We start from the raw sequence: 25,846 nt of genomic DNA, 5'->3' as shown, positions 1-25,846 counted from the left end.
AGAACACTTATGAAAGAAATTGAAGAAGACACAAAAAGATAAGTATTTCTCTTAATAGAAAGTGTATGAAATCAATAAGGTGTATGGAATGGGAGTATATTTTCTGTGCCAAATTCTAAGGCTTTTGGCTTGGAAGTGGAAGAATTAAAAGAGAAGTTAGATGTATGGACTTTTTGAAATCCAAGGACTGGCTAAAGCTAACATTTAAGCTTATTCTAAATCTTAGCTGAGTTGTGAAATGATCTGTAACTAAGTTCGGGATGGTTGCAAGGGTTGATCTTCTAATGCATTACCAGTCAGCTGCTGTCTTTGTCTACCTGTCGATGGTTTTGTCTTAATGTGATAATTATAATCACTACTAATTCCATTTTATGTTCAACAGAGACGATAGTAGGAAATCAAACAACATTTTTTAATTAGAAGTTCTTGATTTTCAGAATTGTCAGACTTACCTGTGATTTCCTAGGCTCCTGGAAGTTCCCAAAAGTAGAAGGTTTTATACCTGAATGATTAATTCTGGATGAATCATCCCTGAAACATTCACCAAGAAATCACCTATGGGACATATTTAGGACTCCCTCTGGTGATGTTTACAAAAGATGAATGTCATTTCTTAATGGATGGGATCCTAATTTATGGGCTAATCTTTAGATGCATGCAGTGTCTTATTAAATGCAGAAACATGGAGTGCCAATTTTGATATTGAGATTCATTCTAGGGTACAAAAAAAGTATTGTGTTATTTACAATGAAGAGGTCTTTGCCATGACTCTGCTCATCATATCTTCAGCTGGAATAGTTTTCCCCTTGTGAATAGTCCTGGGGTTTTTCTCTGTCTCTATTGTGGTACTTGCTTCCTTTTTTCCCATTTCTTCTACAGAACAGTTAGTGCTCTGAGGACAGAATTAATGTCATTTCATTTGACATCTCCTGAGGAGATCTATACAACATTTTGGGTGCATAGTTGATGTGTAGTGAAGAGTTACTAATGAGTACCTGAACAGTGATGCTAAACAGAGGGTTGTGATTTGGTGGTCTTCCATGTCAACAGCACCTTATCTCATTTTCATTAGTAACCTAAGATCATTTTTCTTTGTGAATTAGATTGCCAGTTGCAATGAGTAAGTTTTTAGATTCTCAGATCTCATTGAAAAGTTAGTTTTGTTCAAGTAAGCTTGTTAGCGTGGACTGCTTGCTTATACCATATATTTAGTTCATGATCCTGATACACATTAACTCATATAATATTTCCTCTTTGGGTCTTATCTACATTAGAATTTGAAATAAGAGTAAAGTCCTAGTAGTTCTGGACCAGGTTCATAATAATACCATTATGACTATGAGTAGCAAAAAAATAGTATTGTATCTTTCTTTGAGCTGATTTTCCTCCTCTGAGGTCTACCATTAATGCTTGACATAGAAAAATGTAGATTATGACAGAGAGAAAATAAAGAGCCAAAGCCTGGCCCTTTGACATGGACATATTAATGAGTGAATTAAAAAAAAAAAAAAAAGAAGATTTAAGGCCTTCAGGGATCACTCTGAGACTGGCTTTCTTGTCTCCTTACTGTGGGCTTTGTCCCTGAATCAACATGTCAGGTTGCCAAAGCAAAGAAAACTTTGGGTTCAGCTTACTTAAACACTTGCTCCTTGGATTTGACTTAATGTTTCCACAGTTTCTTTGGTTTCCATGGGGCAGGGGCAGCAACAAAATTTCAAAATTTTCTGCAACCTCTATTAGGGGAATATGAAAATATCTAAGATGTGAACCTGAAATGTGTTGCATCAGTAAAGCTGAGTACTACACAGCAGGATTCCTGGGCCATGTCTGAAAGAATCTAAGGTAGGGGAGGGCCGATAGTTTGCCCAAGAGCCAAGGTGCAGCTGGGTCAGCAGGGAAGACTTAGCAGGCTGTGTTAGGCTGAGAGGGATTAATGACTGCAAGATGTAGTTTTCCTGGTGTGGGACAGCAGAACCATGCAGATCGGAGGTCAAAAAAGGCCAAAGAGAAGCAGAAGCAAAATGGATGCAGATCAAAGCCTCTCTTCCCCAGTGATAAGGGGCCTTGTAAGTCACAAAAGCAAAAAAAAAAAAAAAAAAAAAAAAAAAAAAAAAAAGATTAAAATATGAAGGACTGGGCTTTTACCTAAAGAGAAAGATCAAAGGGTTTATTTAAATTCTGATGGCTCTAAGTCCAAAGCTGTTCTTCAAAAGAAAGTCATACTTCACAAGTCTATGTGATATGTAATTATGTCTCAACATAAGTCCCCAATAATATGACAATTAAAGATACCTTGTCATTAAATTTTCTTCTGAAAATATGAGAGAAACATGCAGAATATTTATATATCATTTGCCATGAATGTGCAAGGAGTAAATAAAAAATCTTGTCAGATGGGCAAAAATCCCTAGTTAAACAAATAAACAAACAAACAAAACCCCTATATATAGTTTTTGTCATTCTGAAAATGCTTTTCTCTCTAGTTGGTTTGTTGAGATGAGTAGAAACTCTAGTATAATATTATAATTATCACTTATATTTTATAACACTTAGTTCTAAATCCATGCTACCATCAAATCCTTCATGAAATATATTAGTAAAAAGAAATTATGTTTATTTATTTTTTGTTTAAGATTTTTTTATTTGAGAGGGAGAGAAAGAGAACACAAGTGGGGAGTGAGGAGGCGCAGATGAGAGGGAGAAGCAGATTCCCTGCTGAGCAAGGAGCCCAATGAGGGGTTCCATCCCAGGACCAATCTTCAACAGAAGTTAGTTGATCTTCCAATGGCATGCATCCCAGACTCCAAAACTTTCTCTGTATACTAGACACCATGTTACCTTACATGTTGTAAACAGAAGAACCTAGTATGCACCCAGTGAAGAAATACAAAGATGAAATATTAAAATATTAAGAAAAATATTCAAGCATAATTTAAAATAAATGATGAATCCCATTCCTTCATGATTCTTGGGAGATTTGATTCCCTGTTGGCATTGGGGAATGGGCCAAAATTATGTCTTTGATGAGCTTAGTTAGGATTTGCAAGAGAATAAGATAGTAGCTGTACATAGTCAATGATTTGATGCTAGAAATAATTAAACCATAGGGATTTGGTCCCTATATGACAATTATGTTATAAACTCTTCAGGTTTTTCTATCCATACTGTTATTAGGAAATCACACTACTTTCAAAGGTAGGATTTGATATTGTAAAAATACATTTTGGGATGTAGAAATAAATACTTTAATGAATAAAAATAAAATTATGGACTGATGAATTAGTAAATATCTTGATTTAAATTCTAATGATCTAAAAGTAGAAGTATTTATAAATGTTCAATAGACCAGAGAGAAAATTCATTCCACATATAATGATTGACTGTCTCCATTTGGGAAAGCATTGTTCTAGGTGGCTGTGAGTCTGTAACTAATGATTAGATGAACTCTAGTCCTTGAGATTAACACTTTGATGTTGAGTGTTATTTTATAATAGACCTGGATTTTTCACCCAATATAATACAGGCTAGAACTTATTGAATGCTTGCTACATGTCAGATATATTTGAGGTTTTACCTGAATTAAATCCCTCATATGAAGGAGTTGCTATGAGAATCAAATTCTATGCATGAGAAAAATTAGTCACATAGAGATGAGTAACTTGGGCAAACTCCATAGCTAGGAATTAGATATGGGGGTTTTCTGACAAGGAGGTCCCACTGAGGACTCCCAGTATCTGTTCACATTGAGGACACGCAAAACCTAGCCATGTATACTGTCTCTTAATTCATGAAGAAAATTAGGGAATGGTGTTAAATAATCTTTCTAGTTCCTTCCAAGTTAATGATGCTACTCTTTCTGACTACAAGCATCCTATTGTATAATGCTCTATACCCCTTCATAGAAAATCAGCCACTCTTAGGTTTATGATCTACATTAATTATTTAAATTGAATTTAAATAAAAATAAAGTTAATTAAAAATGCATTTCATGCAGATTCCTTCACTAAACGCTTTTCCACTTCAGACTGAATGATGACCACCTATCAGGAGACATCAGCCTTCTTAAAATAAAGACCAACCTTCTAAATTCTTTGGGTGCTTGCATAAGGCCAGCAAGCATCTACTTGAGAGAGTCTCAGGTGTCCCCTCTCAAGAGTGCAGAGACTCAGGTGTCCCCAGAGTCACTTCTGTTTTCCTACAAATGCCTCTCTCTGAGTTTTCTTTGTTCGAATCATATAGCATGTTGTGTTTTGTTTCTCTACAGAAAAGTTATTGTCATAAAGTATTCAGTCAAATTATCTGAAATGTTCAAGCTTGCATTACATACATCAACCCACAGTAACAGAGACATTATCTTGACACATGATTTATGTGTCAGGAAGTAGATATTTATTAAAAACTACCATACCCCCCCCCCAAAAACAAAAAACTACCATCCCAATATCAAAGAGTACTTTCCTATTATGATAATTACTCTAATCTTAAGAACTTAGAAACATACAAAATAATTATGGTTACATTGATTTAGGTGATTTGTCCTGCATTTTATTATCCTGATCAATATGTTCTAAGTCCACATGTGCAATGGTATAGTGCAATGGACAAGAATGTCAGAGGCATTTACAAGGTGCCTTACAAAGTAATCCCTTTGTCTGTCCTTGGCCTTGTAGCTATTAGTAAGAGGCAGTGTGTGTTATTGAAGGACAGTGTAGGTTTCCCATGATGGTCTTTATGGTACTTTTATCCTGCAAAATGGGAGGAGATGCACGCGAGGGTATCTTATATCTTGTTCAGTTGTATAATTAGTATAAATATTATACCAGTAATATCATTTCCATGTCCTGTAAAACTTAAATAGAATTTGTTATAGAATTTTTCTTAATTTTTACAAGCGTTAAAAGGTGGCAGAGTTACAATAAGGTTATTATAAAGTAAGAATATCTTTGTTAATCTTTTCTTTACTGTCTCCTTCCCTACACCAGGGAACATTTTAATATGTTTTCCCTAATCACTCCTCCAATGAATACTCAGTGTCACCAATATATATGCGTGTTTATATCTTATATGCATACATATATATAGTTTATGTACTGTACACGTATTTTTTCTTATACCAAATATATAATTGATTTTTATGTACCATGAACCAATTTTTGGCCCTGATATTTGGCATTAATACACAAAGCAAAGGAGATCCTAGGCTAAGCCTTAAAAGTTAAGTAGGATTTGGTGATATGAAGGCCTTTTGAGTAGAGGAGACACAAAGAGAAAGGACATGCGTTGCAGGGTTAGGGAACAAACGGCTTGACTTGGTCTTGAGTTCAGAGGGGCAGGAGGACAAGTTCTGCAGGGATGTGTGTTGTTTCATTCAGTTGCGCAAAATAGATGAGGATTTATATACAATATCAAAAATATACCGAGAAACAAAGGACTGCAATGTTCGAAACACAATAGCATTTAAGGAAATTGTAAGTGAACTAATGTAATAAATCTTGCAGAGAAGATAAAGTCTTTTCAACATGAGGGGACTTGCAGAAAAACATTTAAAATATGAATGCCCTCCTCAAAGGAACGCTATACTATTTTAGAAGTTTAAAGTAGCAATTGCATATTTCCTCAGCTATTTCTTTATGTCACAAGTGTTCTTACAAGTTTTAGAGAAGCCTGATCAGATGATGTGATGGGGGTAAGGGAGACATGACAAAAGACATCATATATTTTTTATTTCCTTTCTTTTAGCCCTCATTTGAAGCCAAAGACACACAATGTTAAAGAAAAATGACACAGTGGTGACTGAGTTTATTCTCCTGGGACTGACAGATCGAGCTGAGTTGCAGCCTGTCCTTTTTGTAGTCTTCCTAGTCATCTACCTTATCATGGTGATCGGCAACGTGAGCATGATTTTGCTGATCAGAAGTGACTCAAAACTTCACACTCCAATGTATTTCTTCCTCAGTCACCTCTCCTTTGTGGATCTCTGTTACACCACCAGTGTCGTTCCTCAGATGCTGATTCATTTCTTATCCAAGAGAAAATCCATTTCCTTTCTGGGTTGCATGATACAATTCCACTTTTTCATTGCCCTGGTGATCACTGATTATTATATGCTCACAGTGATGGCCTATGACCGCTACATGGCCATCTGCAAACCCTTGTTGTATAATAGCAAGATGTCCCGATGTGTCTGCTTCTCTCTCGTGGCTACCCCTTATGTTTATGGCTTTGCAAATGGTCTGGCACAGACCATCCTGATGCTTCGCCTCTCCTTCTGTGGACCCAATGAAATCAACCACTTTTACTGTGCAGACCCACCTCTCATAGTCCTTGCATGCTCAGATACTTATGTCAAAGAAACTGCCATGTTCGTGGTGGCTGGTTTTAATCTCACCTGTTCTCTGGCCATCATTCTCATCTCCTACATTTTCATTTTCTCAGCCATTCTGCATATCCGGTCTGCTGAGGGGAGGCGGAAAGCCTTCTCCACCTGCGGGTCCCATTTGACGGCTGTCACCATCTTTTATGGGACACTGTTCTGCATGCACCTGAGACCCCCTTCTGAGACATCTGTAGAAGAGGGGAAAATTGTCGCAGTGTTTTATATCTTTGTGAGTCCTATGTTAAACCCTTTGATCTATAGCCTGCGGAACAAAGATGTTAAAAGTGCAATCAAGAAAGTTGTCAAAAAGAAGTTATCTCTTAAATAGACACTTTGGTCACAAGTGTATATATATAGGATATTTTATTATCTGACCAATTAATGAACATTTATAATTAGCAAATCACTTTCTGTCATTACGTGTTTTTTGTCTTACTTATTCACATATGGAAGTTGAGAAAAAAAGTGTCAAATTATTTGCTAATATTGATAGTTTCAGCTCAATAAATTAAAAATGACTCAGAAATTGAAAGAAAAAACCAGATGGCATTCTTAGTGCTCCATGAACTCAAGAAAGAAGATTCCATCTATACACTCATATTGGTACTAAGTTATAAAATAATTATCAAATGATGTTATGTCAATGACTGTCTCTTTGCTTTTATAGTTTTTAATAATTTCCAAACTAATTTCTGGAAACATCTCTACCATCGTCTGTAAGAAATTTCCCCCTTTTTCTTTTATAGAAATCATATAACAATGATTATCTTTCTGAATCTCAGATTAATACTCTAACCAATATGTAGAATTATGCTACTGGTTCAATGGTATCCTCATTCATAAGGATTCAGGTGGAATGGCAACTTTCCTTAAATAGGCTGACTTTATATCAATCATTTCCATAATAAAACTAATTTAGCAGTCTCACTTGTTAATTTTTTATTATGGACCGTTTCCAACACATATGCAAAAATAAAAAAAAATAGTGTAAAGACCACCTGTACAAGCGTGAGTGATCATCATTAAGTCTTCATCTTTGCCACTTTGCTTCAGACATTTCACATACTCAGATCTTCTCAAATTGAGCCCTCCTTGCCCGATTCTGTTCCTCTCTCCATTGCCTGCATTCAACTGTCATTGAATTTAATGTTTTTATCCCTATGGAGAGTTCTAACAGTTGCTGGTGTTTATGTATTCATAGAATTAAATAACGTTATTTAGCAAGATTTAAAATTTGGTAATAATGAATTATGCTCTCCTCTCGCAAATTATTTTATTTTCAGTAAATGTGGTTAGATTCTTCCCTGCTGGTTCATGTAGCATCAGTTTTCACTGAGATAGTCTATGTGAGTGTATACACATACCACACACTATCTATCCATTCTATTATTATTTTCTAAATGTTATTTATTTATTTGACAGAGATCACAAGTAAGCAGAGAAGCAGGCAGAGAGAGAGGAGGAAGCAGGGTCCCCACTGAGCTGAGAGCCCATGCGGGGCTCGATCCCAGGACCCTGAGACCATGACCTGAGCTGAAGGCAAAGGCTTTAACCCACTGAGCCACCCAGGTGCCCCTCTATCCATTCTATTCTTGATAAATGCATCTATTTTTCCTGTTCTGGATAATATGAAAATCTAGCAATGCATTTTCCTCTGGAATTCTGAGTGTGTACCAGTTCAAGAGATCCTCTCAGGTACACTCCCTGGAGGGTAATTTCTGTGTTATAAGAAAAGAACATCTTTAAATTCAGAGAAAAGGGCCAAATTACTCTATCCATCTGCTCTCCTGCAAACAGTGTGCAAGATTGGTCTTTACTCCGTATTCTTATCAATACTATATATTATCAGACTTGCAAAATGCTTTCAGGTCTGATGGGTTTAAGGGATTCTCCTTTCTTGTTTAAGCTTTTGCGTTGTCATTTTAAGTGGAAAGAAGTGTTTTTAAGTGCTTTGATGCTACTTGCAGAGTTTTCTTTTCTTTGGTTGTATGTTTGTATTCTTTGTTCATTTTCAGCGGGGTTATTTTATCTTTATTTTGTACATTTGTGATAGCTCTTTATAAATTCTATACTAGGTACTAACCTTTTAATGATTTCTGCAATGTCTATATTTCAACCTGATTTTAGCTTGTACTTTGCTTTTGTGCCTGATAGACTTGGTGGGATGGATATTTTTCATTCTAATATAGTTCAAATTTTAATCTTCTCTTTGTGCTTGTGCTTTGTATGTCTTGTCTAAATTCTTTCTTAATATAAAGATATTCTCTTTCAATGGCTTTACAGTTTTGCATATTTAAGTCTTTATTTTTGTTGATATCCTAAATGTTGCAAAATAATCTTTCATCCTGATTTTTAATGAAAGTGATACATTGTCTGTATCTTCAATACTGCATATGTTTCTCATTAAGGTTTTAGGGAAAATTCTGTCATGAATCAAGTTTTGGATTTGTATCAGTCCGGTTCTCTATCGTGGGACCAATCTGCCAATTCCTTCATCAATGCTGACTATTTTTATAAAAATAATTTTACCACCCTTCTTCTCGAAGTTTGAACATTGGAGAATTTTCCTGAAGGGTCTCTTACAGAAGATACGATTAAGATGCATAGAAATACTTTATTCCCCAGAAGTCATGTCTGTTATTTTCGCAGAAGGCAGGTGATACCCACTTCAGTGAACCAATGGCAGTGGCTGTGAGAATGAGCAAGATAAAAAGCTATTTATAGCTTTTTCATTCATGCTGAGGTCTGTGCCCACCCTTTTGTTTGGGACTTGCGATTACAAGTGTTCCTGACCTTGGTGTTAACATATGTTGCAATCTGTTGTCAGTTCTGCATGCCATGCTCAGTTTTTCTCTCTTTTGTAAACCAGTCTAATTCCCAAACCTCACTCTGCCACATCTAGGTGTAAGTGTTCAGAAAGAACATGGCAAGAAAAGTGGGGCATTATTGTTTTTATCTCTTCAGGTATTACAGGTGGTTCATTTCTTGCTGGACAATTTGCATACTCCTCCGTATCATGATACCCTCCTGCTCACCTTTGGTGTTTTATTATTTATTTATTTATTTATTTAAGATTTTATTTATTTATTTTACGGAGAGAGAGATCACAAGTAGGCAGAGAGGCAGGCGGGGGTAGGGGAAGCAGGCTCCCTGCTGAGCAGAAAGGCCGATGTGGGATTGGATCCCAGGACCCTGGGATCATGACCTGAGCTGAAGGCAGAGGCTTAACCTACTGAGCCACCCAGGTGTCCCTTAACTAAATCTTCATTAGTCATATTTGCTTAGAATAATAAAATGGTTATGGAATATTTTATTTTATTATTTTATTTTATTTTTTAAAGGATTATGGAATATTTTAATTCTGAGTACTCCTGCTTCTATATCATATGGTATCATAAAGAAGTATATAATATATGGTTGGTAATAAATTATCACTTAATAATAGACTATTTAAATATTGTTATACATGACTGCAATTATAACTTTACTGAATATTTATTTGTTATTAATGTTCCTTTAATATTAGCAATTTTTGTCAATGACTCTCTCACTATTCCTTTTGCAACCACTTTTCATTCTGGGTCTAGTTTTCTTGCACATGACTTATATCCTTAATTATAAGTTCTCAATGACAGTTTCTGTGAGAGAAAGTCTGTTTTTTATTTGTCTGAAACTGTGTCATTTTAACTTTAACTCTCCAAGAGGAATTCATTCAGATATGGATATAGATAGAGTGGTATTTCCTTTCAATACACATAAAATATTTCATTTACTGGCCTGTATAAATTTGTTTTAGAGAGGAACATATTACTAGATTATCTGTCATTTTTCCATAGGTAAATTTTCTTCTCATTTTAAATTTGGTGTATTTTTAGTTTCAGTTTTTGTCTTTGTTGGTATTAGCTATATTTATCCTGCTCCATCTTTGGTGGCTCCTTGGCTGATTTCTCCAAGTTAGCTCTATCCTCCGAGTTTATGTTTTCTTGGTATAATGGAACTTTAATGTACAGGACTTTTCACAACTATAAGTTTACATTTGTAAGATATTTGTATCATTTATTCATGATTGTGTCATCCCCAGATTGTCAGCTCCAGAAGGCAAGGTCCATATCTGGTTTTGCTTGCTATTTTAAAGCGAGTATTTTTCCCAAACCTAGAATATAGGTGATTCTCAATAGATAAATATTGAGTTAATAAATTATCATTATGCCCTTTGCATTATAACTATTTGATGGAAAATACTACTCTGCACTACTTTCCACCGTGGTCTTTATGAATCTAACGAATTGAAAACCCTACTGTGAAACTAAAATTTACATATCCTTGCTTCAGAACAGAAACTGTTTAAGGACACAAAGCTTTTCACTTTCTCTTATACTCTCTATGTTGACAGTACAGTGGTAAATACAAGGCTTTCCCTGAATGTTTTTAACCTTGTGGATGAATGAATGAATGTCAGTAAACCCACAGAATGTTTAGCATGGTGTGAGCTTGTCACATTTCTTTGCTTAACTGTCAACAATGTGGTATCAAGGACTATCCTATGGCCTGTTTGAATCCCAGGCTCACAATTTATAATTTGCTTAAACAAGGGAAAGTTTCTTAATCTCTCTTAGCCTCAGTTTCCCATCTGTTAACTGAAGATGAGAGTACCAATGCCCCATGGAGTGGTGTGAGAAATTACTGAACTAATGCTTGCAAGGTGCTAAGCCTAATACCTGGCCACACTGAGTGTCCAATGCCTGTCACCTATGATTAATCACCCCCATTCTGATTTCTTTCCTGTGGATTCTTAAACTAATTAGTCACTGATTCCATTTCATCTCCCTACAGATTTCATGTGTGAGGAAGAAAGAAGTATGTTTCATAAAACGCAAAGTTACTTGGGAGGGGGCTGGATAACCAAGATTTGTTGTGTATTCACAGAATTAAGCATACATTTCACACTCCTTATATTATCTAGCAAGTATCTGTTGATAAGCTACCATCGTGCAGGGACTGGACTAGATGCTGAGATCACAGTCCTTGCCTGCAAGGGTTTGCAGTGTCATGGCGGCAAGAGAGATATTGGCAGGTAGTGAAACAGAGTGTGTTAGACAGGGATGAGGGCAGAGCCCTTAAAGCACATGGCAAAGCATTAAGTTCTTGGTTCTGTGTAGGCAGAGAAAGCATCTTTTGAGAGAGATCTATTTGAGCCTTTCCTATTTCTCGGAGCAACTTGAATCTGACAGGAATGAGGAAGGTGCTGAGTAGAGGGGAAGCTCAGGGAATATTGAAAGCCAGATTTGAACAGGATGAAGTGTGACTGCAGGTTGAGGCACGGCAGCTACCTACCATTGAAAAGAGAGTCCGCTGCACATGTGCAGAGGGGCGTCGAGTTCTACCCTGCCACATGATGGTTCTGTGGCACTGGGGGTGTTAGTCCTTCACTGCTGCTTTAATGGAGATTCTGTCTCTTCAGCTGAACATTCAGGATGGAGTCCTTGTCTCTTAGGGTTATTTTGAGGACATTGAATTATCTACATGAAAGTTGTCCATACATAGGAAGTACTCACCAAGCCATTTGCCAATACCCTGTGTTTTTCAGTGTTACCTATGGCTGACCTTCTGCAAGCCTTTGATGTTCCTCTCAGGGCCATTCTGAGAGCTCTGGAGTTTAGGGGAGAAAACAGTCTTAGTGTGAAATAAAAAAATTGGAAAACTCAGATGATCACCAAAATTTTGAGATGGAGCTTTTCTGGTGTTCCTTCCCCAGAGATCTTAGGGCAAATAGGAAATTTAAAATGATGGAAAACAAGATCGAGGCATTTGATTAGCTTTCTGATCCCAGAGTGTCCTAATTATTCCACAGAGACCTGATTCCCCATGTAACACTCATTGATGTTATTCTCAAGATCTTCTGAGACTTGCTTGATGACCTGTCTGTACCTCCCACATCCTAGTATAAAGGTAGCTACATTTCATAGCCTAGAAAGGCCTCAGTGAAGTTCCTTAATCAGAAGTGAGAAAATAGGTGCATTTCAGAACGAGAAGTAAGTGTTTGTGTTTTCATGTTCTTTATTTTTAGTCAAGCGGAGATTGCAAAATGTCTCAAATGAGGCACGGTAATTTGTACCTTGTTTGCATGAAATAAGCCCAAGCAAAGCCTTCTGTTCTCAGTTCCTGAGTTTGAACCTCAACAAATTTCCTTAAAAAACAGTCTTTGGAATTTCTATTGATCTCCCTTGATAATATTTTACAGATCTGTCACAGGTACAGAAGAATCAAAAAAAAAGGCAGAAGTTCTACTTGCTGTAGAAAAACATGAGGACATTTTCAGGCATGTGTGAGCGTTTACCTTAAAATAAAGTTCTTAGACCTGGAGCCAGGGGATCTAAAAGCCCTTTACTTTTTTATTCTGTCTATCACCTATCATCCATCTATCTATCTATCTATCTATCTATCTATCATCTGCCATCACCAGCTATCATCTCTCTATCATCTATCATCATCTATCCTCTATCTATTTATTAACTATCATCTACCTATCTTCCATTTATTTATCGTCATCATCTATTATCTATTTATTTATCTATGTATCTATCTATCCAGCATCACCTATCTATCTACCATCTCTCTATCATCTATCTATCTAATCATCTATCACCTATTTCTTCCTATAATCATATGTCACCTATCTATTTCTTTACTTTTTGGCAAGATTTTGAGTGTGTGCATTTATCCTCTTTGTGGATCCATAGTTACGTTGGTTTCATTAGATTTTTATGAAATTTGTATTAGAAAAAAAAAGGAGGAAGTCTAAGGACCATTCTTCCACTGAATTTTTGCTAAGTGTTCTTCCTTAACTTACTTCCTTTTTCTTTTCTTTTAATTTTCAGAAACGATATGTTTTCTCATTCTCTTGTAACTGAACAGGCTACAAAATTGATCTAGACAGCCAACCCATTGAGTCGTGTTGCCCTCTAGCACATTCTCACCAGGGCTGAATCCTTGCCTGACTTTTTCTTTTTTTTTTTCCTTTTCTCCTTTTTCTTCTGTTCACTTCTTCTTTTCACAGGGGTGCTATCCTCCTTCTATATCCCCATTATCAGCTCTGTTAGTCTCTGTGTTCCAGAAATACTTGGCTTCATGGGCAAGCATCTTGTACAGTTGAACTCACCTGATTTCAGAAGGATGTTAAGCTAGGTTTCATGCCCAGCTGTCACCATCCTGAAATGCTTCATTATTTTTGAACATAGATAACTAACATTCTTATTTTGTACTGGACCCTGTTTATTAGCTAATCCTAGTTCCAGGTTTTACCACTTGCATCTTTGTACTGTCCTTTTGCAACTCCTTTGTTGGTTCTTTCCTCATTAGTTAGGGACTTTGATTGGTTGTAAACTACTAAAGCCACAACTTGTTCAGAAGATACTCACCTTTCACTCTAGCTTGACACAGGCTGCTGGGTCGTCTGTGATCTTCTTTCTCTGCAAACACATGTTATTCATTGTCTTTTTTGTGCCTATCTGATAAGGACTTCTGTGCTATTTTTGAATGGATATTTCTGGATCCCAACAAGTCACTGAGTTCATGGGTCCGGACTATTTCATATCCCACAGGCAGTCATTAAGTGATATGCAGTAAATGAGTTTTTCTGCAACTGAGACTTTCAAGTCCAATTTCCTGCCATGTGTTTTATAAATCAGAAATTTTGTATGAAATCCTGATCTTTTTTTTCCTTTTGTCTCTGTCCTGGGAACACTGTCTACCCTCTTTCTAGGGTTTCCTGGGTGCAAATGAATATGAAATTACCTCCTTTGCTGCCCTTTTGATGTCATTTAAAGAAATATGCTGTTTAATGGGTAATTTCCTGCTAGACACTTCCGGAACTGTAGCTACAACTCTCTACTGACTTTTGTTCTTCAGTGAAGGTCATTTTTATTCTTGGTAGGAAACTCATAAGTGGAGATGAATCAGGCTTCCAAAGAAGTGAATCATTTACATTTTAGGGAACATCTAAGCTGGGACTTTTGCACTCCTCTGCATGAAACCTGTACACATACACACATCCTTAGCAGTTCCAAAGAAAGATCACATATGGTGCCTTTGTCTCCATTCTTTATTCTTCCTAGAATACCTCCTTAAAATAAGTTCACTGCTTGTGCTCATCCTCCTTCAGTTTGTTGCTAAAAAAGTCACCTTTTCACGAGTACTTCAGTGATGTTACTATTTAAAAGTTGAACACCCTCTCCACAAAACTCCATTTGCTTTCTTTTTTTCTTTATTAAAATTTTTATTTTATTTTTTCAGTGTTCCAAGATTCACTGTTTATGCACCACACCCAGTGCTCCATGCAATATGTGCCCTCCTTAATATCCACCACCAGGCTCACCCAACCCCCCACTCTCCTCCTCTCCAAAACTCCATTTTCTTAATTTTTCTCTCTAACACTGCCATTTGAATCATCATTTACTTAGTTGCATTCCTCTTTGTCTCTGTCTACTAGATGCGAATGCTAGAAGGGCAGGGATTTTTGAAGGTTCTGTTCATTTTGGCATCTGCAGGGTCTTATCCACATGATGTGTGGAGTATCAATAAACACTTACTTTATGAACATCTAGTTTTATGTCCACAATGACTTTAGGGGCAGGCAAAACAGATGTTCTCATTCCCATTTACAAATGAGGAAATGAAAACTCATGCTTAAGGATCCTTGGTCATTATCAGTAGCTGTTACTAGTGCATTCAACAAATGTTAAGTACTTACCCTTCTGGATAAAGGAGATAAAGCACAAAAAGACACTGTCATTGGCTTTCTAAAGCTTAGACTAAACTAAGTTTCAGTGACTCATTTTGAAATGAGATAAGAATCGGGCAAGTTTTTTTAAAAAAATTTGAATATGAGAGAAGGGAGAAGGCAAAAAAAGGCATTTGAGAGGAAGGAAGAGGAAATTCAACACCAGTAATGATGTAAAGGAGAGCTAAAAAAGCCATGGGGATTGTCATACCTATAGATAGAAAGAAGTTGTGATTAACAATATAAATACTGACTATGCAAAACTTGTTTCTTTATTGGCACATTATATCATTACTGTAGACTGTTTGCAAAATACTGAGTGAGAATTAATGTGACTTGATGATTCTTTGTTCATTTATTTGCCATAAGTTTACGAAAACTCTATGACTTAAAATTGTGAATCTGGGAACATCTACTTTATAATCTCCTGGGTAATTGTTACATATGAAGATACCCATATCCCACATAAGAGGTTCTTAAACAAACTTTCTGTGACTTTTCTTGATTAAGAAGCTTTCTAAGAAATACCTTTGTAGGGATGCCTGGGTGGCTCAGTTGGTTGGACGACTGCCTTCAGCTCAGGTCATGATCCCGGAATCCCGGGATCGAGTCCCACATCGGGCTCCCAGCTCCATGGGGAGTCTGCTTCTCCCTCTGACCTTCTCCTAGCTCATGCTCTCTCTCACTGTCTCTCTCTCAAATAAATGAATAAAATCTTTAAAAAAAAAAAAGAAATACCTTTGTATATTAAAATTCAAAAGCTCTTAATTCTCCTAAGGACATGCTGTCATGTCAAGCTCCATGGGGATACGGAGATGAGTAAAACACTTATAAGTAATTCATTTTTCATGCTTACCCTATTTTTTCTTTTAATTTTAAAATTCAGTACATAGGGGCGCCTGGGTGGCTCAGTGGATTAAGCCACTGCCTTCGGCTCAGGTCATGATCTCAGGGTCCTGGGATCGAGCCCCGCATCGGGCTCTCTGCTTGGCAGGGAGCCTGCTTCCTCCTGTCTCTCTGCCTGCCTCTCTGCCTGCTTGTGATCTCTGTCTGTCAAATAAATAAATAAATAAAATCTTAAAAAAAAATGTAATTCTTTAAAAAAAAAATAAATAAAATAAAATTCAGTACATAAAAAGTACTTAGAAGTCAGAGTACGCAGGGCATCTGTGTGGCTCTGTTGGTGGAGCATCCAACTCTTGATTTCGGTTCATATCATGTCTCAGTGTTGTGGGATTAAGCGCCCCCCATCCAGCTCTGAGCTCAGCACAGAGTCTATCCAGAGATTCTTTATCTCCTTCTGCCCCTCCCCCATTCATCCCCCCACTCACACACATTCTCTTTAAATAAATAAATAAAATCAAACAAAAATCAATCAATCAATCAATCAATCAATCACGGTGCAATAATGATCTAGACTTTGTCCCTGCCCCTGAGGAAGGAGTATATGAGGAGTGGAAAGTAGACACATTATGGTGATGTAATGTGCTACAGAATGAATGAGAAGTAGGCAGCTTGTGCTGGAAGCATAAAACATACCAAGCCTTGTAGGATAAGTAGAGTTTGAGAAGCCAAAAATATTGCAGAGAAAAAGAAGATATGTAGCTCAGTTGTATATATGGATATAGGAATAGATATAAATATTGTTATCCTTAGGTATAGCTATAGGTATAAATGTAGGTGTCTATATAGAGAAATATAATAGTAATTCAATACAAAGACAAATGAAATAATGAATTAGTAGAAGTACAGAACCTGTTTAGGGTAGTATAATATGAATGATACATGGAGATACTGAGAAAAATCATTGTAATAGTCAGTAATATGATTTGTACCTTCCTGTCTCCTTCATTTCTATTGTTTCTAGCACAGGTCCAGACTCTGAGAAAATGTCCATCACAAATGAGAGTGCAATAACAGAATTCATTCTCCTGGGGCTTACAGATAGCCCCGAACTCCAGCCTCTCCTCTTTGTTCTGTTTCTGGGTGTGTACCTCGCCACCCTCTTAGGCAACCTGGGCCTGATATTATTGATCAGGCTGGACTCTCACCTTCACACGCCCATGTACTTCTTCCTCACTAATTTGGCCTTTGTAGACTTGTGCTACACCTCAAATGCCACCCCTCAGATGTTGAGTAATTTCTTGTCAGAGAAGAAGACCATCACCTTTGCTGGCTGCTTTACACAGTGTTACATTTTCATCGCACTTCTCCTCACTGAGTTTTACATGCTGGCAGCAATGGCCTATGACCGCTATGTGGCCATATGTAACCCTTTGCACTATAGTATGAAAATGTCCAGGCGCGTCTGCATCTGCTTGGCCACATTTCCTTATGTCTACGGCTTCTCAGATGGGCTTTTGCAGGCCATCCTGACCTTCCGCTTGAGCTTCTGTAGATCCAATGTCATCAACCACTTCTACTGTGCTGACCCACCACTCATTAAGCTTGCTTGCTCGGATACTTATGTCAAAGAGCATGCCATGCTCATATCAGCTGGCTTCAACCTCTCCAACTCCCTCAGCATCATCCTAGTGTCCTACGCCTTCATTATTGCTGCCATCCTCCGGATCAGATCAGCAGAGGGAAGGCACAAGGCATTCTCCACCTGTGGTTCCCACATGATGGCTGTGACCCTGTTTTATGGGACACTCTTCTGCATGTATGTAAGACCACCTACAGACAAGACTGTCGAGGAATCCAAAATCATAGCTGTCTTCTACACCTTTGTAAGTCCGCTGCTTAATCCACTGATATACAGTCTACGGAACAAAGATGTAAAGCAAGCCTTGAAGAATGTCCTCACAAGGAATGTGGTCACTAAGATGGAACTGCCTCCAGTTTCCAGTAAATCATAAGTAAACCTTTGGCTCAAATATCTTTGCATCCTGATTTGTATTTTGATATTTTCTATGAATATGTCTCAAATGTCTCAGCTAAAAATCTCAAGTCTGGGAAAAAATGAGTTTCACTTATTAATCTAGGCTCTTGTCCCTCAACATGTGGTCCACAGATCAGCAGCAACAACATCATCTTGGGGTTTATTAGAAATTTAGCACCACATTCTGTGCTTAGATCCACTACATCCAAATCTGGGTTTTAATCACATCATAGGTGATTTGTAAGCATATTAAATTTGAGAAGCACTGCTCTAAGAGAAAATTCCCACTTAATATGTCTTAGGACATTCCCGTGTTCTTATTGTTTACAACGATAAACAGGATAAAGATGCTCTTAGCTCAGTTCCTTGGATTTATTTTATTCCTATTACCATCTATCTTTTGAGACTAGGAGTCTTTATGAAACATCTTTCTGTACTTCTCTGACCTACTAAGTAAAGCTAAAAAGCATGAGTCAGGAGAGTGATTCCTGTTTCTTGTGAATGTGCTTTTAGAAAAGGTCAGTAAGGGAATTGGACGAGAGGAATACAGCGATATATATATATTTTTTCCTGCTTCAGAGTTTTGTCGATCCTGTCTGTGGCCTCTGAACTATAGGGACTGACTTCTTCCTTCTGACCTGCAAGCCTGAATTTACATACTCAGGTCTAGGAAAAGAAAGAATACTTTCTGTGTCACTTGAATTTCAAAAATTGAAAATTTCTTGGCATTATCGTTTATCTTCTTTTCCAGATTTTTAAGTGAAGGTTTAGATTATTGATTTGAGTTTCACTTCTTTTCTCATATAAATGCTTATACAGTTTACCTAAACACAACTTTAGTTGAAAACCACTAAATTTGGTACTTTTTACATTCAGTTTGCAAAATTTTCTTATTTTCCCAGTGTTGCCTTCTTTAGCCTACAGGCCATTCAGAAGGCCAGGCTTAATTGCCATGTATTTGGAACTTTAGAAGATATTTCATTGTTCTTTATTTGTAATTTAGTTTTGTTGTCTGAGAGTATATGCCTTATGATTTTAATCTTGGAAATTTACTAAGTCTAGTGCTTTTTTCTAGCTCTAATGAGATATAGTTGACATATAACATTGTAGCGGCTTAAGGTGTACAATTTGATGATTTGATACACGTATATGTTGTGAAATGATTATCAAAAGACTATGAGTTAACACATGAATTGTGTCATATAAGCACAATTTGTTTGTGTGTAGTGGTGGTAGTGGTGAAAACATTGAAGATCTATTCTCTTAGCACTTTCCAGGATACAGGACAGTATTGTTAACTGTAGTCACCATGTAATACATTAGATTCCCCAGAACTTATTCATCTTATAACTGAAGGCTTGTTGCCTTTGACCAACATCTCCCCATTTCTCACATCCCCAGCCCTGCCAACCAGCATTGTACTGTTTCTGTGAGTCTGACTTTTTTAGATTCCACATAAAAGTTAGATCATATAGTCTTAGTCTCTCTGACTTATTTCACTTAACCTAATACCCTCAAGCCTCATCCATGTTGACACCAATGGCAATTTCCACTTTTTAATGATGGGATAATCTTCCATTGTATATCATCTTTGTTCCTCCATCTATCTGCAAATGGACACTTGTTTCCACATCTTGACTATTGTGATTAATGCTGCAGTGCATGTGAGGGTGCAGATATCTCTACAAGATCATGATTTCATTTCCTCTGGATATATCCCCAGAAAGAGGGCTTACTGGATCGCATCATAGTTCTATTTTTGATTGTTTGAGCAAGTTCCCTACTGTTTCCATACTGACTGTACCAATTTACATTTCCATCAGCAAATGCACATGGGTTGCTTTTTCTCCATGTCTTCTCCAGAACTTATCTTTCATCTTTCTGATAATATCCATTCTAATAGCTGTGAAGTTACAGCTCACTGTGGTTTTCATTTGCATTTCTCTGAAGCATTTTTTCATTATCTTTCGGTTATTTGCATGTTTTCTTGGGAAAAATTTATTCAGATCCCATGTCCACTTCTTATTTGGTTCTTTGTTTTTTGTATTGAGTTGTATAAGTTCTTTATGTATTTTGGATGTTAACCTCCTCTTGCATATATTGTTTGCAAATAATGTCTCCCAATTCATAGGTTGTGTTTTCATTTTGTTGATTGTTTCTTTTGCTGTGCTTCGGAAGCTTTTAAATTTGATGTAGTCTAATTTTCCTTTTGTTGCTTGTGCTTTCGGTGTCATTTACAGAGAACCATTGCCAAGATCAATGTCAAATAACTTATTTCCTATGGCAGGTCTTAGATTTAAGTCCTTAATCCATTTCAAGTTAATTTGTCTGTGTGTGGTATAAGATAGAGGTCCAATGTAATTGTTTGGCATGTGGTTATCCAGTTTTCCCATCACCACTCACTGAAGAAACTATCCTTTCCACATTGCGTATTTTTGACTCCCTTGTCAAATACCAGTTGACCTTATATGCATGGGTTTATTTCTAGGCTCACAATTCTGTTTTATTGGTCTATGTGTCTGTTTTTTTTCCTGCTTTGTTTTATTTTATGAGTACCATGCTATTTTCATTATTATAGCTTTGTAAAATAATTTGAAACGAGGAAGTGTGATACCTCTGGCTTTGTCCTTTCTCATGTTTGTCTTGGCTATTTGAGGTCTTTTGTGGTTCCATATGAATTTTAGGACTATTTTTTTTTTTTTTTTTTGACTGGTATTGAACTCACAGATGGGTTTGGGGAGTATGGACATTTTAACAATTTTAACTTTCTTTGACTCCATAAACCCTTGGTATTTTTTTTTAATTTTATTTATGTCTTTTTCAATTTCTTTTATCAAAGACTTGTTTTTAGTGTACAGATCTTTATGTTTTTTAAAAGATTTTATTTATTTATTTTACAGAGAGATCACAAGTAGGCAGAGAGGCAGACGGCGGGGGCAGTTGGCTTCCTGCTGAGCATAGAGCCCAATGTGGGCTCAATTCCAGGACCCTGAGATCATGACCTGAGCAGAAAGCAAAAGCTTAACCCACTGAGCCACCTAGGTGCCACAAGATCTTTATGTTTTGGTTAAATTTGTTCCTAAGTGTTTTATTTTTCTTTATGTTATTTTAAAAGGGATTTTTTCTTTATTTCTTCCTCAAATAGCTCATTGTTATTACTATATAAAGATGTAACTTATTTTTGCATTGTAATTTTTCATTCTGCATAAACTTACTGAATTCATTTATTCTAACAGTTGTTGGATAGTGTTTTTAGGGTTTTCTGTGTATAAGATCATATCATCTGTAGAGACAATTTTACTTCTTTCTTTCTGATTTTGGATGCTTTTTTCTTGCCTAATTGTTCTAGCTTGGACTTCCAGTATTATGTTGAATAAGAGTGGTGATAGTGGTCACCTTAGTCTAATTTCTGAACATAGAAGAGAACTTTCAAGTTTTCGCCATGAAGTATGATATTAGTTGTGGGCTTGTCAAATATAGCCTCTATTATATTCATGTAGGCTTTTTTATACCCAATTTGTTGAGAGTTTTTATGATAGGATGATGAGTATTGTAAAATACATTTTACGCATTTATTGAGATGATCATATAGTTTTAATATTTTATTCTATTAATGGATACATCTTTTCTTCACAAATAACAAATCCCTATAGATAAAGTGTACTATATAATAGATAATGGGTACAAATGAATTTGAATTTTGCTTTTAAAGTTTGATATGTGTAATTTGAACAAGGGATTTAACTTCTTTTATCCTTAACTTACTTTTATTTGGTAATAATAATAAAATATTAAAGGTTTTAAAAAATATTACTTTATTATTATGTAATTTACATGCAATAAAATGTGCCCACTTTAAGCACAACTCATTGTGTTTTGACAAATGTGTATATCCCTATAACTGCTACCACAATTGATACATAGAACATTTCATCACTTACAATATGTTTTTTTATCCCTTTGCTGACAGTTGCTTTCTCACATATCTAGCTTTTGATAATCACAATGTACTTTCCTAACTATATTTCATATAAATGGAATGAAACTATATACAGTATTTTGTGCGTATATTCTTGGACTTAGCAAAATATTTTTGAGAATCATCTAGTTGTTCTATGAATCCATAATTTGATATTTTTCTATTAATGAATAGGATTGCATATTTAAAATTTACCACAATGTGTTTATCCACCCATCCGTTATTGGAATCTGAGTCGTTTCATTAAGTATCAGACTGTCTTAAGTGTCGGTCTTAACAAAGGAGTGATTTCAAGGGCAAAATAAGATTCTCCTACCAACCTGATAAAAACTCACATGGAACAGAGGTGATTCAATTAAAAATCATGACTTTCTACCTTCTTATGTAAAAGGTGCCTTTTTCTTTCTTCCTCAACTGATCAAGGCACCATGGATATAAAGTCATCACCTCTGAGTTACCTTGCTAGACTTTTGTAGGCAGAACTGATCATTTTCCATACGAATGTTCCTATTCTACTGTGTAACTAAAATTTTGGGTGCATTTCTGCTATATTTAATAATAGGGCCAAAAAATTAAATTAGGTTGTGACATTGGGATGGGTAATTAGAAGATAATAATAAGTTTAGGGATCTTCAGCAACCCACAGAGCACTTGCCCTGTAATGTAGGAAGCTTCTCCTCAGTTCTCATGTGCTTCCATGCTAGAATGCAAGCCATGCAGAGTCAGATTTTACTGATCTTTAGAAGAATTTCATGATTTTGTAATTAGTGCAAAATTTGTCAATTTAAAAATGCTATGTCAACCCAAAGGCATTGGTAGGTGAAATACTGCTTTTTTTTTTTTTTCAGCAAATTCACTCAAAATATATGTACGGAGCACGTAGCATGTTTGAGTCCCTGTTTGAGTCCCTGTGCCGAGTGTTGTGCATAGAGTGAATATAAAATGTCAGCCTCTGATCCTCTCTGAATTCATGGCCTGGAAGGAAAGACAAATCTTGAGCCAACAGACATTCCATTTACAATTAGCATTGTAATGAATGTCATAAAGGAACTGAATGAGGTCACATAAGTGAGAACAGTTATTGTAGTGAGGAGGCTTAATTAGATGGAGGAATTCCTCTCTCAGAAATTGACATTGAAGCTGCCGTCTAAAGTATGAGCAGGCATGAACCCTAGGACGTTTGGGAGAAGTGGTATTCAAAGCAGGGACACGGCTTACCAGAAATTTCTGAATTTGCAAAAAAGGTGGTCATGAGACCAGCACGGCTAGACCAGTGAATGAGGGAGAGATTGACAGAGAACATAGAGGAAGATGATATTAGGAACTTCATTTGCAGAATGTGCCACAACTGAAGACTTCACAGTTAGACTAAGGACTATGAGCACATGACCATATCATTTTATCTTTGTATCTGGTGGATGAGTGGATAATTGGACACTTGGTAAATGGTAAGAAAAGATAGACATACTATTTTCACATTTAGCGTGTTTGTTTTCACTTGTGGGCAGATGAACAACTTGTTGTTAAATGATATGTTCACCAAGTTTTTCATGAAATTTTATCTTCTCACACCGGAACTTAACATCTTGAATGAAATCTGCTGTGGCTCATTATGATATCTTATCCAAATGGTTTTACTCACTGGGTTTAATAGCCTCACCGCTTTATTCTAGATATCAAAGTCCTTTCAGCAAACGTTCATTCAATAGCAACCATGTGGACAAAACGCAATTCAGACTAGGGAAAATCACAAAAACATAAATCCCATGGATTATATTATTATTTTATGTCTTTATTAATTGTCCTATTTGCCTGGCTAGAATAAATGGTGATCCATAATGCAAAGATTCCATGAGAATAAACTTCTGATCACTCAAAGCAATCAGCTCAAAATGATTACAAACTGGGGGTGCCTGGATGGCTCAGTTGTTTAAATATCCAGCTCTTGATTTTGGCTGAGATCGTGATCTCAGGGTCATGATCCCAGGATTATGAGATCCAGCCCCACCATGGGACCTGTGCTCAGCAGGGAGTCTGCTGCAGATTTTCTATCTCTCTCCCCCGCTTTTCTTCTGCCCTTTCCCCGCCACATGCTTTCTCTCTCTCTCTCTCTCAAAATAAATAAATAAATCTTTAAAAAATTACTACTAACTGATGCAAACACATTGTGAAAATCCCAAGACTCTAATTAGTGTATCTACATAAATAACTATTTCCCTGGAGTTTTCTCTATTAGTAATACTGTAATTATTTCTTCAGGGTAGGTAAAAATATTTTAGGAATAAGAGCTTCAAATTACAGTTTGGGTATAAATCAGTCCCAGGAACTCATCCCTTGGACCACTAGTGTCTCTGAACTACCCCTTTCCCGGGATCAGGTAGGAATGACAATTCTGATTTCTATACCTGCACTTTCTCTTCTTGTTTCAGTTTTGGATTTTAGTCAGGAAGAGTTAGGTGACAACAAAAGCAACCTTGAATGTTAGCTTAATTTCTTGGCCAGTTAGAATGAGTTGGTGTGTATTTTTTTTTTTAATTATTCACTAGAAAACATAAAAGTCTCATTGGAATTATGTGTTTACACTGATCATTTTACTTTAAAAATATTGTTCTCCCCAGTCATTCAATAATTTAACACACACTGAATAAGCATATTAGACAAAGCACCTGATAATCTCATAATTTTTAAGAATAGTATCTGTTGAATGAATACCCCCCCAAAAAACTTAGTCAAATTGTTGAAAAGAGACAGAAGGAGGAATTGTTATACTCATTCTAGAAAAAATAAAGCTCTTATACAACTTTATAAATCTTTTTAAAAATTATTTGAGAGAGAAACTTTTGGGGAAAATTTAATATTAACTAAGAGACACATGGCTAGTAATGAGTGTAGGATTTGTAACTATGTAAATGCTGAGTCAGAATGTTATTAATGATGGACATTTTAGAATTTATTTAGTCAAAGTCCTGATGTTGAGTAAATGGGAACTGAAGTTTGTCAAGTGAGTTTCAGAAAGGAAACTCTCTATATCAAGGTAAAAAAAAATGTTTTCTAAATGAAGACTCAAAAATTTTTTACTGATATTGTTTGTTGGTATGAAGCCATCCTGTGTAACGTGATCCAAAATTTAGGTTCATTCATTGTAATCAGGTAATGTTCCCTGCTCTTAAATTTATGAGACTTCGGAATGGAAACTGAGAGGGGAAGGTGCTGGAGTTCATTATGGTGGAGGAGACAAGGAAGATGCTCCTTCTGGGAAATTAATATTCACTCAAGATGATTGATGGCTCCACCAACTAACTGACTTGTTTACCTATTTCTTCATTTCCTACCTTAAAATATCACTATTTTTCCAGATATTCTTAAACATTTATCTATCTATATGACCCATTGAGGCTGTGTGTATGCTGGATTACTGACCCTATACTTCAATAATCCTTATTTCTCTTGTCTGTGGTCCTTTCCTTGGCTTCAGTTATGTCCTCGTCTCACACTCAATCCATCTTATAAAACAACAAAATGGTGACATTATGCACATGGAATAGTTCCTAAGTATAATGGCAGCTCAACCTTATCCTGCTCCCTTGGACATGTGCATTTTAACTAGACCCTGAAAAGGGCAAACTTTTCCCCAAATGAACATTTCAACATGCAGAGTGTCAGGAACTAGTGATAACTTACAGAAATGAGCTTTGCACTTTGATTTTAAGTGGGAAAATAGGAAATTCTTGGAACTCCACAGTTTCATCATATATTCATCATGTTTACTAATTTACCACATATGACATGTTTTTTTTGCTCAATAATCCCTACTAAATTACAAAGTAATGT

General features: G+C 36.3%; 2 protein-coding genes across 2 annotated transcripts; both read left to right on the top strand.

The window, feature by feature from the left end:
- Nucleotides 1-5,765: 5,765 nt before the first annotated feature.
- LOC125079060 (olfactory receptor 1030-like) lies at nt 5,766-6,834 on the top strand. Its single transcript, XM_047692407.1, has one exon. It carries the CDS (start codon nt 5,766-5,768, stop codon nt 6,702-6,704), a length of 939 nt encoding a protein of 312 aa, XP_047548363.1. The 3' UTR covers nt 6,705-6,834.
- A 10,210-nt stretch (nt 6,835-17,044) lies between these two features.
- On the top strand, nt 17,045-22,168 carry LOC125079062 (olfactory receptor 5M11). Its single transcript, XM_047692409.1, has 2 exons — nt 17,045-17,968; nt 22,145-22,168. The coding sequence occupies exons 1-2, from the start codon at nt 17,045-17,047 to the stop codon at nt 22,166-22,168; spliced, it is 948 nt and encodes a 315-aa protein (XP_047548365.1).
- The last annotated feature ends 3,678 nt before the right edge of the window (nt 22,169-25,846 follow it).

This window comes from Lutra lutra, chromosome 10 (assembly GCF_902655055.1).
Source record: "Lutra lutra chromosome 10, mLutLut1.2, whole genome shotgun sequence".
NCBI classification, from domain to species: domain Eukaryota; kingdom Metazoa; phylum Chordata; class Mammalia; order Carnivora; family Mustelidae; genus Lutra; species Lutra lutra.
The sequence above is the reverse complement of the archived record's forward strand: the minus strand, read 5'-3'. Positions and strand labels throughout refer to the sequence as shown.

Coding starts and splice junctions, on each gene's coding strand:
- LOC125079060 (XM_047692407.1), top strand. CDS start 5,766: ATGTTAAAGAAAAATGACACAGTGGTGACTGAGTTTATTCTCCTGGGA.
- LOC125079062 (XM_047692409.1), top strand. CDS start 17,045: ATGTCCATCACAAATGAGAGTGCAATAACAGAATTCATTCTCCTGGGG. Junction 17,969..22,144: donor AGAATGTCCTCACAAGGAAT/GTGGTCACTAAG, acceptor AGAATCATCTAG/TTGTTCTATGAATCCATAAT.